Source organism: Sphaerodactylus townsendi, linkage group LG03 (genome assembly GCF_021028975.2).
Source record: "Sphaerodactylus townsendi isolate TG3544 linkage group LG03, MPM_Stown_v2.3, whole genome shotgun sequence".
NCBI classification, from domain to species: domain Eukaryota; kingdom Metazoa; phylum Chordata; class Lepidosauria; order Squamata; family Sphaerodactylidae; genus Sphaerodactylus; species Sphaerodactylus townsendi.
Window position 1 is genome coordinate 2,267,249 of NC_059427.1, and position 15,733 is coordinate 2,282,981.

Here is a 15,733-nt window from a genome sequence, read left to right on the forward strand (position 1 = left end):
GTCCCCTGTGTGAGACGAGAGGCTGAGCGAGATGGACCCTCACCGGCCTGGTCCACCAGGGCTCTCTTGATATTCTTATGTTCTGAGGAATTCATTGCTATGAGGAAGGGCGCTGGGATTCAAGACCGCATGGCCCCTAAACCGATATTGTATGTGGACAGGAAGCAGGTACTAAGTAGCACAGAGAAGGCACACTTTGCATGCTCAGGAGTACACTTTTCATTATAGGCTGCGAAACTGAGCTTTATCCCTGGAAACTGTTGCTGGTGGTTACAAGTGAATACAGAATGCATATCTGGGGAGGGGGCTGTCCAGGGGCCGAAGAGAAGGCTGCGCTACTCAGACTCTGCGGGCAGCTTCAAGCAGAGCTTCTCCGCCTTCATTCCACCCTCCATTCCTCTAAAATGGGAATGATGAGGGCCTTCTTCGCAGGGGTGGTATGAGGTTAGACACAGTGAAGATTGCCCAACTGGGAAGTAAGGATACAGAAGGTGACCAGAGAGGAATGTGTATGCAGCTGTTCATTTCTTAAGCAAAAGATCTGTGGGGCCCCACGCCAATGCTGGAAATATGTGCCCTTTGGCCTGGAAGCTCTTTTGTCTAATCCCAGACATCTGAATGGGCAGGATGCAGTTATTTGGTGGTGACAAAAATTCACTACATGTGGTCCAAGGCATTTGTTTTCTTGTTATGATTTGCGTTTCCCTGAAGCTCATTTTAGTGAGGAAAGCTACCTTCTCAATATAACGCTATGGGCTTCTTGGTGGGGGGGGTGTAAACCAAATACAGCCTCTTGGTGGCAGGATCACTGTTTGGGCCAGTTCCCCAAGTGTGTGGGGTGGATGATTCAAGGTGCTCCAACAGAGTTTGGGGAGGTACAGGTATCTCTAGTTTCTTAATTTTCATTTTTCCTGGGGGCACCCCACCTAAAAGCAGTTGGCACCCAAAATAGGCTTTGGACCAGGGAACAGCACAGGTCCCCTTACAGGACAGAGTACCTTGAATTTTTTTTTTGGGGGGGGGGGGTCTGTGGTGTTCCAAAACTTACTAAGCAGGCCCTGGTGGTGCAAAAGGGGCTGGACCCCATCAGTCATTTTTCTTGCCTCTCCAATCAGCACTAAGGTTGGTGTGAAATCCGTCGGGGAAGAAGCTGAGGTAAAACAGGAAGGAGCCGAGATAAAAAGGTACGACTCCGATTACAAATCTTCCAAATGTGAATCCTCTACACAACTGGCTAGAACAGAATTCGCAGTTAGCAGGGCTGCAGAGTCCTAAGTTAAAAAGGCTGTTTGGGCTGGGGATGATACAGAATATCCGATTTTCTGCACTTTTCTAATTTTTGTAATCGTAGCCCTATTGCATTGCTTATTAGATCCTTCATGCTATCCAATCATGTAATACCATGGGTCTTTCCCCACTTACCTTAATCCCCCCTATGCCGCGCGCTGCTCTCAGCGTGTGGCATCCCTGGTGCGCGCCCGGGTGTCCCCATCACAAGGCGCCGTTTAAAAGAGCGCCAGGGATGCCACTGAAGGGGCGCGACAGTGGCAGCGTCGGGGCGGCTGTGCTGTCGCCGCCCCTGTCGTGGGGAGTGCTGGGGGACCCCGCGCTACTTTCGGAGAGTAGCGCGGGGCTTAAGGTAAGTGGGGAAAGGCCCCATGTGTAAATAATAAAGTTCAAATAAATTATCTTATGTCACAATACATAATTAGCTAAGGGTTCGAAGTCCGCCAACGAACCCTCAGCCAATTGCTAAGCCCTGTGCATCCTGTATGCCCACTGGCCATTGCTGGGCTGCAGAGCCTCCCCTCCCCCCCCCCAGCAACCACCCTGGCCAGTGAATCAGCTGATCTGCAGGTGATCTCCTGCCCACCCTTAGTAAGAACTCCAGGGGTCATTGATCAACTGATTCGTGAGCCCTCCCCGCCTGTCCCCCACCCACAGTAACCACCCAAACTGCAAATCAACTGATCCACGGCTGCACAAGCACCCCCCCTCACCCATTCCCAACAACCAGGCCGAAGCCCCCTTCTGCCCCCACCTCCTTTCCCAAAAGGGTGGTGGGCCTCCCCATTGTGCTTGCTGGACTCAGTGCACTGATTCCAGCATGCAGAATTGGGGGACCAATGCCTCCCCCCACCCTAACTATCCCCACTCCACCCTCCCACACTCCAGCTGCCTTGCTGAGCCTTCCACCAGCCTTCCCAGTCATCTGCCCAGCTGCAGCCCCACGAAAATCCATTGTGGGGGGAGATGCTTCCTCTTCGACCCTTTGCTAGAGCCCTCCACATCTCCCCCACAATGGGCTTGGCTGCCAGTAAAGAAAATAAACTGGCTGTTGTAGGTTTTTTGGCCTGTGTGGCCGTGGTCGGGTCGTTTTTGCTCCTAACACTTTGCCTGCATCAGCGGCTGGCATCTTCAGAAGTACGTATGGCACACATTTCTCTCCAGGACACCTCACCATGACTCACCTCTGAAGATGTCAGCCATAGATACAGGCGAAACGTTAGGAGTAAAAACAACCCGGCCACGCTGGCCACGCTGGCCGGAAAACCCACAGCACAGAGCAGCCAGTCGATTCTGGCAGTGAAAGTCTTCAAACAACACAACATAAACAGTGGAGAACTGACTGCTTCTGTATTCATTTGCGCGCGCGCACACACACACACACACACACACATATACAGAGTGAAAAATACCTGGCGTACAGTCCTACTGCTAAGTAATTACAACATCTGCTGTTGGAGTCACCAAATAGAGAACTAAGAAGTGTGAGAAAGGAAGTGTTAACTGACTTCAGAGTTGTTTTCTTTCCGTAAGATTACAGTAGTTCCTTGTCTCAAGAGTCCCAGCCTGAGAGCCAAATTGCTTCTCGGAGTGCTGCCAACCTCCAGGTGATCTCACAGAATTTCGATTGTCTTTCAGATACTCCCCTGGAGAACACAGCTGCTTTGGAGGGGGGGGGACTCTATGCTATTATACCCTAGTGAAGTCCCTCCATTCCCCAAACCCTGCCCCCCCCGCAAGGTCCATTCTCTCCCCCAGATCCCCAGGAATTTCTCAGCCTGGAGTTGGCAACCCAAATTCTGGAACTGTGGCTAATTTGCAAGCAAGACAAGAGGGGCAGTATGAAGAGCAGAAGCAGGTCAGGTGTTTTTTTTGAAAGTCTGGCCCAGAACCACCACCTGGGCGGCACCTGCAGGCGCAGGTGGACACGCAACTGCAGGTATACGCGCAACTGGAAAACCCGAGGTTTCATCTGCGGGGCGCGAGCTCCACCTTGTGACCGCAGGGGGAAATGCAGCAGTCGAAGCCGGAGGGGCGGGGCCAGGGCTGGGTTTCCCCTTTGAAAACGAAAGTCGCGGGTTCTGAAGACCTCCGTCCGGCAATTCAGTCCTGCAGGAGCTTGAGGGGTCCGGGTAAGTAAGAAGGGGCTGGGGGAAAGCAGGAAGCCCAGGCGGTGGACACATTGGTTGGGGGGCAGCAGGATGGATGCGGGGAGGGAAATGGGAGCCTTGAATCCCCAGTAGGATGACTGGTTGCAGCTGGAATAGGCTCGGGAAGACCCCCTCCCCTCCAGCACTGGCGGTGAGAAATAGGTCTCCCCCCAACCAATGTGGGACTGGGACTTTTGGGTTTGACCATGGGAAGGAAGATCGTGCGTTTGTGTTGGTGGGGTCTCCCCCAGACAAGACAACCACGACCCTTTTCTATCACAGATGTCCCTTTTGGGGAGATCTGGCAAGTGTCGACTTAGGGCAACTACGCACGGTTTTGCAGCTTAGTAATAAGAGGCTGCCCGTCTTTTCTCCATCCGAAAAGGGGGAGAATCTTTTAGATGTATTACAATTTTAGAAACCCGGTGGTCTTAGATTTCTGCAATGCTCCTGATTCATTGGTTATTGAATGACCTAATTTGTTGACTGTATTATCAAAAAGTTTAAAATGGCAGGATAAGGAATGTCAACAAGGTTGTAACCAGGTTGCATGCAGAATGCAAAGCGATCAGTATGTTTTATTCCCCTTAATTATTAATCCTATACATATAATTTCTAATAACATTCGATTATTTGCGTGCTGTGTGCATTCCGGGAATATGGCCGAATAGCAGCATTCTCTCCTGACGCTTTTCTGCATCTGTGGGCTACAGCATTCTCAGAGGATCATCTTCGTAGATGCCAGCCACAGATGCAGGCTTAAACGCCAGGAGAGAAATGCTAGAACACTGGCCTTAAGAGCTCCGAAACCACACAGCAATTCCAAAGGGATTCACCGTCCGTGAAAGCCTTCGACAATACATTGAACATCTAATATATTGAATAACATGTTGAAACCTTTCTGTAACATGACCATGGAATCTGCTATTACAGGTGATGTCTGACTAGCTTGTTCATAATGTTGTATGGCGCGGCTTCACAATTTTGTATGTGCATTTCATACGTTTATTGGAATAGGGCCCTTTCTGCACAACCAAAATAAAATGTTTTGAGGCTGGAAATGAAACGTTTCCTCTGTGGAGTTCTGCATGTTTTTTCCCCCTAAAACATTTATTTTTTCCAGCCTTAAAACGTTTTATATGCATCCTGTTCACAAGAAATTCTTTTGTGGAAATGTTTTTACTGTGTTTTAACTTGCTATACGTATCTCTTTAATATGTTTCCCACCCCCCCACCCCCTCTGCAGTTCCCAGATTTTCTCCTTTTCTCCTATTTATTTTCATCCTTTTTTTGCAAACTTTGAGAGGTCAAATCTTTGAAGCCTTGCATACACAACCTATGGGAATCGCAGCACATGGCTTTGAAGCATCTTAGCATTGAATCCGCAGAGAATCCAAAAAGCAAAACAGAATGATCACAAAATGGCAGCCAGGAATCGGGAGGTTTGGAAGCAAGAATACGTAGCATACTGTGGGAGATAGAAAATGTTTTGCAAACATTTTGGGGGGATTTGTGTGGAAAGGGCCAATGTGTGTATAGGATTGTTAAATTAGGAGAATAAAAGATACTGACCCCTTTATATTCTGCGTGTTGCCTGGTTACAATGTTGGAATACCTTGTTGATATTGTATATAGCAGTGGTGGTAATCCTACATGGCACAGCGCCATACAGAGGTGGCACTTCCAGGAAGCCCTTCTCTGTAAGCATATGCACGCTATCAGAAAAGTTCGTACCGCGTGGGGAGCCAAGATCCCCCCACACATACATCTAGAGCTGGCCTTTGTTTCTGAGTAAACCCTCATAGGGTCGTGATTCACCCGTTCAAAGCGTTGCATGGTTGCTTCGCCAAGCTTACTCCCGAGTAACGCGCGCCTCAGAGCAAACCACTTTTTCTAAACTAAAACCTCAGCATTCAGGTTGAACGCCGATATTTGGCACTTTATGCGATAAAATAAGTGGGTTTGGGGTTGCAATTTGGGCACTCGGTCTCGAAAAGGTTCGCCATCAATGGTATATAGACTGTAACCCCCTTGTGTTACTGGGACGAGGAATAAGCATGGTTAAACTTTTAATTTTAATGTTTTAATTTTAAGCAGCCTCTGTGGCATCATTTCAGCCTCTCTGTTTCACTAAACAAAGTCTCTTTTTCTAAGCAACAACAAAAGTTGCTGTGGGTTTCAAACTGGCAAAACAACTTTGAGACGCAAGACCTGTTCTCCCAGATGAGCATCCCGACCCTATTACGTTCCACAAACATTTGTTCCTTCCAAATCAAGCATGGTTCACCAGGTTGAAGGGAGTCTGTCAGTAGTCAACAACATGGAAATTGTTTGAGGCCTAGAAAGCCTGAGGCGACTTCTCACACTTTTCTTTCCCCACAGATTCTGCCGCCATGGGCCTCTTCACCACTGTCTGCTCAGCTGCCCTACTGATCTTGTGGGACGTTGTCCTCCTCCATTTGCTAGACCTGCAGCAGCTCTCCTTGGCCCCGTTGGGGGTCCCTGCAATTTGGCTGGAGGCCGTGCTGCGTCTGATAGGTCTCTTGGGACTCCGGGGGCTGCTGTTTATGTCCCAGCCCTCCCAAATCCCTCCTGCAGCTGTGGGGACCTTGTGTCTGTTGCCCCCTATTTACTATTCAGTGGGGCACTGGTTTGGAGACCCCCCTCTTCTGCTCTCTTCAGCCCCTTGGTCCTGGCTGCTGCTGGGCTATGGGGCGGTGTGCCTTGCCTGCATCACCTGGGGGGCCCTGCAGCTAGGAGGCAGCAGAGGAGAAACCAAGAAAGAAGACAAGGCCACGCTGTGGAAGTTGGTGAGGCTGTTCCGTCCGGACGCCCCCTTAATCGGCGGGGCTTTTGTGTTCCTCACTATGGCAGCGATTGGTGAGTGAGTGTGTGCATAGCCTGTCTGTATGTCGACTGTGCACAGGTCCAGATGGATGTGGAGGTTGGTGGGAGGAGCTAGCACAGGGGTAGGGTAAACCCTTTGCACTCACCGACTACCATTTTGGACCCGCCCGTTTCCACCGGGAGAAAAGAAAACAATTTGGAGCCGCATAAAATAATTTTTTTGACATTTAAAAAAAACAGAACCATATACATATATAGGGGTTTTTTTTACCTTTTACTCTGCTCATTCTGAGAAGCGCATGGATGCGCCCGCCCTGCTGCCTGCAGGGCGGGCAAGGATGAAGCCGGCGGCTCGGCCTTGCTGGCCGCCGGGAAAGCGCCCGCCCCGCTCCAACAGGACAGGCGAGAGGGGAAGCCCGCGGCATGGCCCAGCCGACCGTGGGCAGTTGGTGCGCCCACCCTGCTGCCTGTAGGGTGGGCAAGGATGGGGCCGGCGGCTCAGCTCGTGGAGCCACAGTGCAAGGGCAGAAGAGCCGCATGCGGCTCTCAAGCCGCAGGTTCCCTACCCCTGGGCTAGCAGGTAAAAAAAATTCTCAACCAAATTGTATTTTTTAAACCAAGATCCTGCAACAGGAGACTGCTTCGATCTACCAGTTCGTAGCCTTAATTTTTTAAGAAAAAAAAATTATTTGTCCCTTTTTATTGCTGAGTCATAACAGGGAATGTGTTTTCCACCTATAGAAGCAACTGAAAAAGCTTGAGACAATTTTTTAAATTAAAAAAACAAAAGCAGGAAATTGTGGCTACAGGGAGGTACGACATTGTTGCACAACAGAGATCTTTCAGTTGCTACTTTCTAAAAAGCCACCAAGCATGTGTCTAGGTGTGTGTGTGGGGGGGAGGATGGTGGCCATGGGGACTGAGAAAAGTAGAACAGCACCAATGAGGGCAGACATGCAAGAATGCACACTTTTATGTCCACGTGGAGATGCTTTGACAGTCATCCTTCCGAAGAGATCGCACCAAACCAGGTTTGCAAAAGATCTCAACAAAACAGAGGAAACATGAAAAGGGGGACAGTTGGAGCGCAATGTCATGTGAATTCTCCCCCAATCAGTGCTTCAGTATGGAAGCCACGGGGGAGCAGAATACTTGTGTGGAAGTAGCCAAAGAGGAAACGCGGGCATGCGCATGTGTGTTTCCAAACCTCCTCCGCTGCTATTAAAATGTTACCTCTGTCTTCACTTCCTTTGTCTCTCCAGCTGAAATATTCATCCCCCACTATACGGGACGTGTCATTGACATCTTGGGCGAGAAATATGACTCGGAGGCCTTCTCAGGTGCCATCTTCCTTGTCTGTCTGATGTCCCTTGGCAGGTGAGATGCTTCCCTGACTCTGTCCCCCCCCCCCCCCCCCCAAGATATTTCCAGCAGTGCAGACTAGTTCAGGCTGGGATGGGTATGATATTCCCTGCTTGTAAGCTGGGGAGTTGTTTCAAAGCATCAGATCTAAAGCAGGAATCGGATCCAAATCAAAATAAACAGAAATGATCAGCCTGGGTAGATAATAACTGGATTGGCTTTTCACAGTGTGAGTTCTCCCTCAATTAAATCCTAGCATTTACATTGTTTCTGGAGATCTACTTTACAGTTCTGTGCCCTGTTATTTGACAGTATTTCCCTCGCTTTGGTTAGCAGACTTCTATTTAAAGGCTGTTTACTTTTCAGTCAGCTGGGCTGAATTCAGCCAGGTCAGGGGTCTAGTCTGAAGAAGGAAGGAAGGGGGTTGTCATGTAGTTGAGTCAAGGCTCAACCGCATGGGAAGGGGTGTGAGTGTTTCCTGAGTGACCCGTTGTCTGGTGGAATCTCCCCCATGGAGGGACACACAATCTCTCCTTCTCTTTTGCGCTCATTCCAGTTCGTTGTCCACCGGCTGCCGTGGGGGCCTCTTCACGTTCATCATGTCCCGGATGAACATCCGAGCCCGTGGCCTTCTCTTCTCTTCTCTGGTGCGGCAGGATCTGGCGTTCTTCCAGGAGGTGAAAACAGGTGAGGGGGCCCAGAATGGCAAACCCAAACCTATTTTCACAACCCAGCCGTTCTTAACCCATATCTGCTGCTGTTATAATTCACTATTCACTATTTCTGGAATATATTTATTCTTTACTCCACCCTTTACTGTTTCCTCAGACAGTGCTGTCAGTCTGTAGTCTGCTCAGTGTGGTGTAGTACTTAGGAGTGATGGACTCTAGGAGTGAGGAGTTAATTCCTCACTCCTTCACATGAGCAATGGATTCTTATCTGGTGAATCAACCATATTTGTTTCCCTGCTGCTACACATGAAGCCTGCTGAGTGTCCTTGGGCCAGTCACAGTTCTCTGAGAATTCTCTCAGCCCCACCTACCTCACAAGGTGTCTGTTGTGGGGAGAGGAAGGAGAAAGGAGTTTGTAAACCACCTTGAGTCTCTTTACAGTTAAGAAAATCAGGGCATCAATCCAAAATCTTCTTCCTTCTTCAGTGTTCCCATTTTACAGGTGGCAGAACTCTGGTTCCCCTCAGGGCTCAGTATTCGCCATCAGTTATAATCCTGATTATGGTTTCCCTGCCTCACAACTGCACTTTGATGAAAGCGGAGATAAAAATACCCCCCCTTTGAGAAATGAGAAAAGGATCAAAATGGCTGTTTTGCAGTTTTAGTCAACGCCTTATTTCTTCTCTGGCAACTTCTTTGGCCTTTCCGTCATCCAAGGAGTGAAGGGCAACATAGAGATGTCTTTCCTTTCTTATTTTAACTTCTTAACAACCCTGCAAGGTAGGTCTGACAGAGAGAGATAGACAGGCCCAAAATCACCCTGTGAGCCTCTTGATGTGAGAGGCTTTCAAGTGTGGTAGAATGGTGTAATAGGTAGAGTGCTGGACTAGGGCTGGGTTTTTGGAGTGAGAGGCAGTGTGGTGTTGTGGTTAGAGTCTGGGAGCAAGATCTGGGAGATCTGGGTTTGAATCCCAGCTCTTTCATGGAAGCTGGGTGGGTGACCTTGTGCCAGCCTCCCACACCCAGTAATCAAACTAATCCTATACCTGTTGGGCTTCGACTGAACATATGAACAAACAACAAATTATTCAGCCCACACTAAACCAGTGTGAGATAGATTGAAAACAAAACCCAGAATGACTGAAGTCTATAACATTATGCATGGGGTAGAAAATGTTGACAGAGAGAAATTGTTCTCTCTTTCTCACAATACTAGAACCAGGGGGCATCCATTGAAAATGCTGGGGGGAAGAATTAGGACTAATAAAAGGAAACACTTCTTCACGCAACGTGTGATTGGTGTTTGGAATATGCTGCCACAGGAGGTGGTGATGGCCACTAACCTGGATAGCTTTAAAAGGGGCTTGGACAGATTTATGGAGGAGAAGTCAATCTATGGCTACCAATCTTGATCCTCCTTGATCTGAGATTGCAAATGCCTTAGCAGACCAGGTGCTCAGGAGCAGCAGCAGCAGAAGGCCATTGCTTTCACATCCTGCGTGTGAGCTCCCAAAGGCACCTGGTGGGCCACTGCGAGTAGCAGAGAGCTGGACTAGATGGACTCTGGTCTGATCCAGCTGGCTTGTTCTTATGTTCTTATGAAGTACGACCAAAGTAGCAAAAGGTTTGGAATCCATGCCCTACGAGGAGAGACTGAGGGAGCTGGGGATGTTTAGTCTGGAGAAGTGAAGGTTAAGGGGGGACATGATAGCCATGTTTAAATATTTGAAGGTCTGCCATGTCGAAGAGGGAGCAAGCTTGTTTTCTGCTGCCTCAGACTAGGACCAGGAGTGATGGGTTCAAGGTGCAGGAAAAGAGATTCCACCTAAACATTAGGAAGAACTTCCTGACAGTCAGGGCTGTTTGACCGTACCTTGGAGAGTGGTGGAGTCTCCTTCTTTGGTGGTTTTTCAACAGAGGCTGGGTGGCAATGACCTCTGCTCTGATTGTCCAAAGAGGTCTTCCTAATTCTGCCAGTCTCCCTTTCTGCTCCGCAGGGGACCTGGCCTCCCGCCTCTCCAAAGATACGGCCATGATGAGTCGTTCAGTGCCGTTCAACACCAACGTCTTCCTGCGCAGCCTCATCAAGGCCGTCTGGCTGTACGGCTTCATGTTCAGCCTCTCGCCCCGCTTGACTCTGCTGACCCTGGCCAAGACCCCACTCATCGTGGCCCTCCGGAAGGTCTACGACAGTCGACACCAGGTATGTGGCTGGGAGTGGTCAGGCCGGGCCAGAGCTGCTTCGAGAGTGTGGGATTTGGGAGGTCATGGACTCGGATTCCCGACTGTACCATGGAAGCTAATGGGGCAATTTTGGGCCCCCCACAATCTCTCAGCCTGGCCCATCTTGCAGGGGGGGTTTTAATGAGAAAACAGACGAGGAGAGGATGCTATTCTAAGAGAGTCTGTGCGGGGTAGTGGTTAATCTGGAGAACCAATTTTGATTCCCCACTTGTCCACACGAGGATTGGAGTCTAATCTGGAGAACCTGGTTTGATTCCCCACTCCTCCACATGAGTGGCAGACTCTAATTTGGAGTACTGAATTTGATTCTCCACTTGTCCGCAGACTGATCTGGAGAACCAGGTTTGATTCTCCATTTCTACCAATCTTGATCCTCCTTGATCTGAGATTGCAAATGCCTTAGCAGACCAGGTGCTCAGGAGCAGCAGCAGCAGCAGAAGGCCATTGCTTTCACATCCTGCACGTGAGCTCCCAAAGGCACCTGGTGGGCCACTGCGAGTAGCAGAGAGCTAGACGAGATGGACTCTGGTCTGATCCGGCAGGCTCTTTCTTATGTTCTTATGTTCATGTCCCCTCATGTCCCCCATAATCCTGTTCCTGTCTCTCTCCAGGCTTTGCTTCAGGCGATCCAGGACTCCCTGGCACGCTCCGGGGAGGTGGTGCGCGAAACACTCTCTTCCATCAAGACAGTGCGCAGCTTTGCCACAGAGGAGGAAGAGTCTGAACGCTACGATGCGGCCTTGGCCGAGACCCAGCGGCTCAAAAACCAGCGAGATTTTGAGTGGGCGCTGTATCTGTTCATCCAGAGGGTGAGATCGCTGAATCCCAGAGGGCCACAAAATGGAGGGAGGAATTCGTTTGTATGAGGATTGCACCATTGCGGAGGGGGCGGGGGGGGTGAACTTTTGTTCAGTGCTCATCCTTCTCAAACTTAGGCCCCTTCCGCACACGCAAAATAATGAGTTTTCAAACCACTCTCACAACTGTTTGCAAGTGGATTTTGCTATTCCGCACAGCTTCAAAGAGCACTGAAAGCAGTTTGAAAGTGCATTATTCTGCATGTGCGGAATGAGCCCAAGTGAAGTCCAGAACAGGTTTAAAGAATCTTTTTTATTTTGGAAAGGAAAGGAAAGGATCTCTTTTATCAAGACAGGTCTGTATGTTTGCACAGGTACAAGCTGAGCAGGTGCTGTGGGCACAAAGGGAAAGGCATGGGGCCGGCTGTGCAGGTTCTACCCTTCAGCACCCTAAAGAGTTGTCTTGCTGTAGTTACAGAAAAGCCATTTGCTGTGTACTCCTGTATATTAGGCCTCGGACCTCAGACCAATAAACAGACTCTGGATACTGGATCAGAAGTGTTGATTGAAGTAGAATGTAAATGAATCAGTGCCGTGCAAAATGCAAATGCCAGCCCAGGAAAGAGATGCCGGTCTGATCACCCCAATTCCCTCCTCTCTGCCTTCACAGTTGATTAATCTGGGCCTCCAGCTCCTCATGCTCTACATCGGGTACCAGCAGATCTGTTCTGGCTTGTTCACCAAGGGGAACCTGGTCTCTTTTATCTTCTACCAAGAGGATGTGGGCAGGCACGTACTGGTAGGTGACCCTCCGCTCTCTGACAAAATGGTAAAAGGATTATTCCTTGTTGTCTTGTAAAACTGTTGTCTGGTCTCTGTTCTCTGTGACGTCCTGGTTTTGGGAACTGAGCCACTTGAGCGACTGCAAAATGGTATGCCACCATTTTAAATTCTTCTCATTTTCAGCTCCTTGCTACACATTTTTAAAAAATAGTAGGATTCCTATTTAGGGGGTTCTCTGCTGTTTATATATGATACAGGGGTCCCCCCAAAAAATTTGAGCCTGTGGGTACCTTGGAGTTCTGACACAGCCACAAAATGGCAGCCCCAGGAGGCAGAGCCAGGCACAAAATGGCTGCCAAAGCTTTGCTTCAGATCCTTCTGTAGGGGCAGCTGATGTCAAAGCAACAAATTTTTAAAAACAGCACAGCCAATCAGAAGCCTTGTGGACAGAAAAGCCCACCTGGCCCTGCCCACTTTCTGAAAAAAACTTGTCAGCCGCCATGACACCGATGAGTACCATGCTGGATACCCCTGATTTGCGTTGGAATTTTGCTAATACTGCAGTTCACACTGAATCCTGTAGTCAAGGCAACATTGCTGATGGAGGGTCTTAGTGGCATTTCATCTGTTTGGCATGCCGAAGGGCCCAAGATCAATTGCTGGTATTTCCAGTGAAAAGAACTGCACCCTGTTTCACATAAAGATGTTAGTTTGGCCAGTGGAGGTGCAGCAGTTGAAAAGAGGGTTTGCTTCTGCATTAGAATAGAGTCCCAAATGAATATGAGAATTATCATTCATTTTTACACACTGCCTTTGTCAAAACCATTAGTTTGTGCGTTACTGAACATAGCACCTTGATACAAAAACATTTATGCCAAAATGTATTACCACCAGAGGTGGGATCCAGCAGGTTCTCACAGGTTCCCGAGAGTAGGTTACTAATTATTTGTGTGTGCCGAGTGGGGGTTACTAATGGGTGATTTTGCCACGTGGTTTTTGCCTTGGTTACGCCCCTCCTCTCAGCAGTAGCGCGCAGAACTTGAAGCAGTCTAGCAGGAGGTGCACCGGCGTGCGTGGCAGCCTGCGCCTGCGTGCATCCGTTTCCCGCCCAAGGACCGGCGCAGCGGCTGCGTCCTTGCCACAGCCCCGCCCAGGAATGCCCCGCCCCAGGAATGCCCAGCCATGCCCCCGTCGTGCCCCGCCCAGCCCCATTGGCGCTACACCACAAAAAAGTTTGAATCCCACCATTACGGGAACCTGTTACTAAAATTTTTGGATCCCACCACTGATTATTACTTTCAGATTTTCAAAGGGATGGGGTAGGCACCAGGACCCAGGCAGAGCGTTCTACAACAAAGCAGGCCTGGCTTCCTTTGTTCTGTGGTGGAGGAATATACAATCTACTAACAGCTGTATGTGAAACAGTATGGGTAGAAAGATCTCTGCCTGACTGGATGTGGGGCTTGGGGAGCGGAGCCAACAGTATAAAGCTAGAGTTGGCCAGCCCCCAGTGTTCAGTCTGATCCTGGCCTCAGTGAGGCTTGGACTGAGCTCTGACTTTCAGGCTGAGGCCAGGATCCAGCGGGGCCCCTGACATTCCCCTCATGGAGATCTGGAGTGGGGCCAGCTGGCTGGCTACACACCCAAACTCCATGTGGAGTTTGGGGGTGGAAGAGCCCGGCTGGCCCCCTCCCAATCTCTATGGGGAGATTGGGGCCGCCCCCGCCCACCAGTGTTCATCTACACCCCTCCCCCGCCACAGGGAGTTTGGGACCGGGACGCCATTGCAAGGCTAACGTGGCCCCCTGAAATACACCAGGGGCTCCAGACCCCGGTCCCCCTAGTTAGTCCACTGTGGCCATGGTCATCTTTTGGCAGTGTGATAAAACCTTCCAGTTTGAGTTTATTTGCTATGTGAAAGCCAGCTTGGTATAGTTGTAGTCGTGCCCGCAGGGTCGCCGTAATGATGAGATGAGACACGGAGATATCATCTGGTGGAGAGAGCCAGCTGCGGGAGCGCGGGGTCCGTGGGCCTGGCAACTCTGCCGCGTGCTAGTCTCCGGCACCTTTTATTAGGGTTTTACTGGGGGCGTGTAAAGGGGAGGATCGGCGGGAGAGCGGGAGACTGGGGGACCGGGAGACCGGGAGATCATCATGTGATGCATGATCTCATCGGGCTGCTACGTGCAGGAGGAAGCGTCTGGGTCTAATCCACACCTGGGGGCAAGAGCTCCATTGTCCCTTTGTCTGGGACACCTGGTGGTTGTGAGCCAGGCAGTTCATGACCTGTGACTCACCGGGGGGTGGGGGATGGGGGAGCGGGTGCGACCAGAAGGCCGTAGTTGGGCCGGCATGCCAAGCACTCTGCCTACGGTTCTGCTGGGTCAGCGGCTCATCCCTACAATAGTTGACAGAGTAGCAGACTAGGATCTTGGACAATCCAGCTTCGAATCCCCACTTCTACCATGGGGTGCAAATAAATAAATACAAATGCATCCAAAATCACCCTGTCATTTTGTGTGTGTGTGGGGGGGGGGGCTGCAATGCTCCAGATTCTCTCGCTGACTTTATTCAGAACTAGGAGATCATCTTTTGGACTTTGATGTGGCCATTCTGAGTTCTGAAATGCTTCTGATCCATGCTGCCCACCCCTAGTCTGCAGAGGCGTAGCTACCACGGGGACATCCGGAGACGAGTGCCCCGGGCACCACCTTGTGGTGGGCGCAAAAATTGCAGGATCGTTTGTGGCTTTTTCTATTTTTGTGTTTTTTCCATTTTTGGCCTGCAGGGGGCGCAGTTTTTAGGCTAGCAGCACCAAAATTTCAGGCTATCGTCAGGTGTCTCTCCTGATGATACCAGCCAGGTTTGGTGAAGTTTGGTTCCAAAGGGGGTGACCCCATCCTCCATTGTTTCCAATGGGAGCTAATAGTAGATGGGGCTACCATTTTGAGGGCCCTTAACTTTGGACCCCCTGAATCAAACTTCACTAACTCTAGGTGGAATCATAAGGATAGTCTCCTGAAGATAACCTAAAATGTTGGTACTGTTATCTTAAACATTGCTGCCCTGACAGGCACCCTCAAATTTTCACCAGGTTCTCTCTTTAAATCCATTTAAAGGGAGAATCTGGGCTCCCTAGATTAAAAAAAGAACATTGAAAGTATTGTTGAAGGCTTTCACAATCAGATTCAACTGGTTGTTGTGGGTTTTACAGGCTGTGTGGCCATGGTCTAGTAGATCGTGTTCCTAACGTTTCGCCTGCATCTGTGGCTGGCATCTTCAGAGGTGTATCACAGAGAGAAGTCTGTTATAAGAGAAGTCTGGACACAGTGTATAGCAGACTTCTCTCTGTGATACTCCTCTGAAAATACCAGCCACAGATGCTGGTGAAACATTAGGAACAAGATCTACCAGACCACAGCCACGCAGCCCAGAAAACCCACAATAACCAACTTTGAAAATGATGCTGTTTGGGATGTGGGTGGGGAATCTACCCTGACGCAGCATCACTTTCAATGTTGTTTAAACTAGGGAGCCCCGAGTCTCCCTTTAAGGTGGATTTAAAAGGAGATTCTGGACTCTCTAGTTTAAA

The 15,733-nt window shown here is 49.7% G+C and overlaps 3 protein-coding genes across 3 annotated transcripts in view; 1 reads left to right on the top strand and 2 right to left on the bottom strand.

Annotated features, from left to right (window-relative positions):
• The window catches only part of LOC125428554 (zinc finger protein 420-like), a 577,239-nt gene that overhangs the window by 420,430 nt on the left and 141,076 nt on the right, over positions 1-15,733 (bottom strand). The window lies entirely within an intron of this gene.
• The window catches only part of LOC125428839 (zinc finger and SCAN domain-containing protein 32-like), a 665,212-nt gene that overhangs the window by 363,401 nt on the left and 286,078 nt on the right, over positions 1-15,733 (bottom strand). The window lies entirely within an intron of this gene.
• TAP2 (transporter 2, ATP binding cassette subfamily B member) overlaps positions 3,348-15,733 on the top strand; it is a 1,062,867-nt gene continuing 1,050,481 nt past the window's right edge. The window contains exons 1-7 of the mRNA XM_048488931.1: positions 3,348-3,419; positions 5,820-6,317; positions 7,547-7,661; positions 8,203-8,333; positions 10,315-10,520; positions 11,173-11,370; positions 12,029-12,157. Coding sequence (XP_048344888.1) covers positions 5,831-6,317; positions 7,547-7,661; positions 8,203-8,333; positions 10,315-10,520; positions 11,173-11,370; positions 12,029-12,157 — 1,266 coding nt within the window. The 5' untranslated portion in view covers positions 3,348-3,419; positions 5,820-5,830. The remainder of the gene's footprint in view (positions 3,420-5,819; positions 6,318-7,546; positions 7,662-8,202; positions 8,334-10,314; positions 10,521-11,172; positions 11,371-12,028; positions 12,158-15,733) is intronic.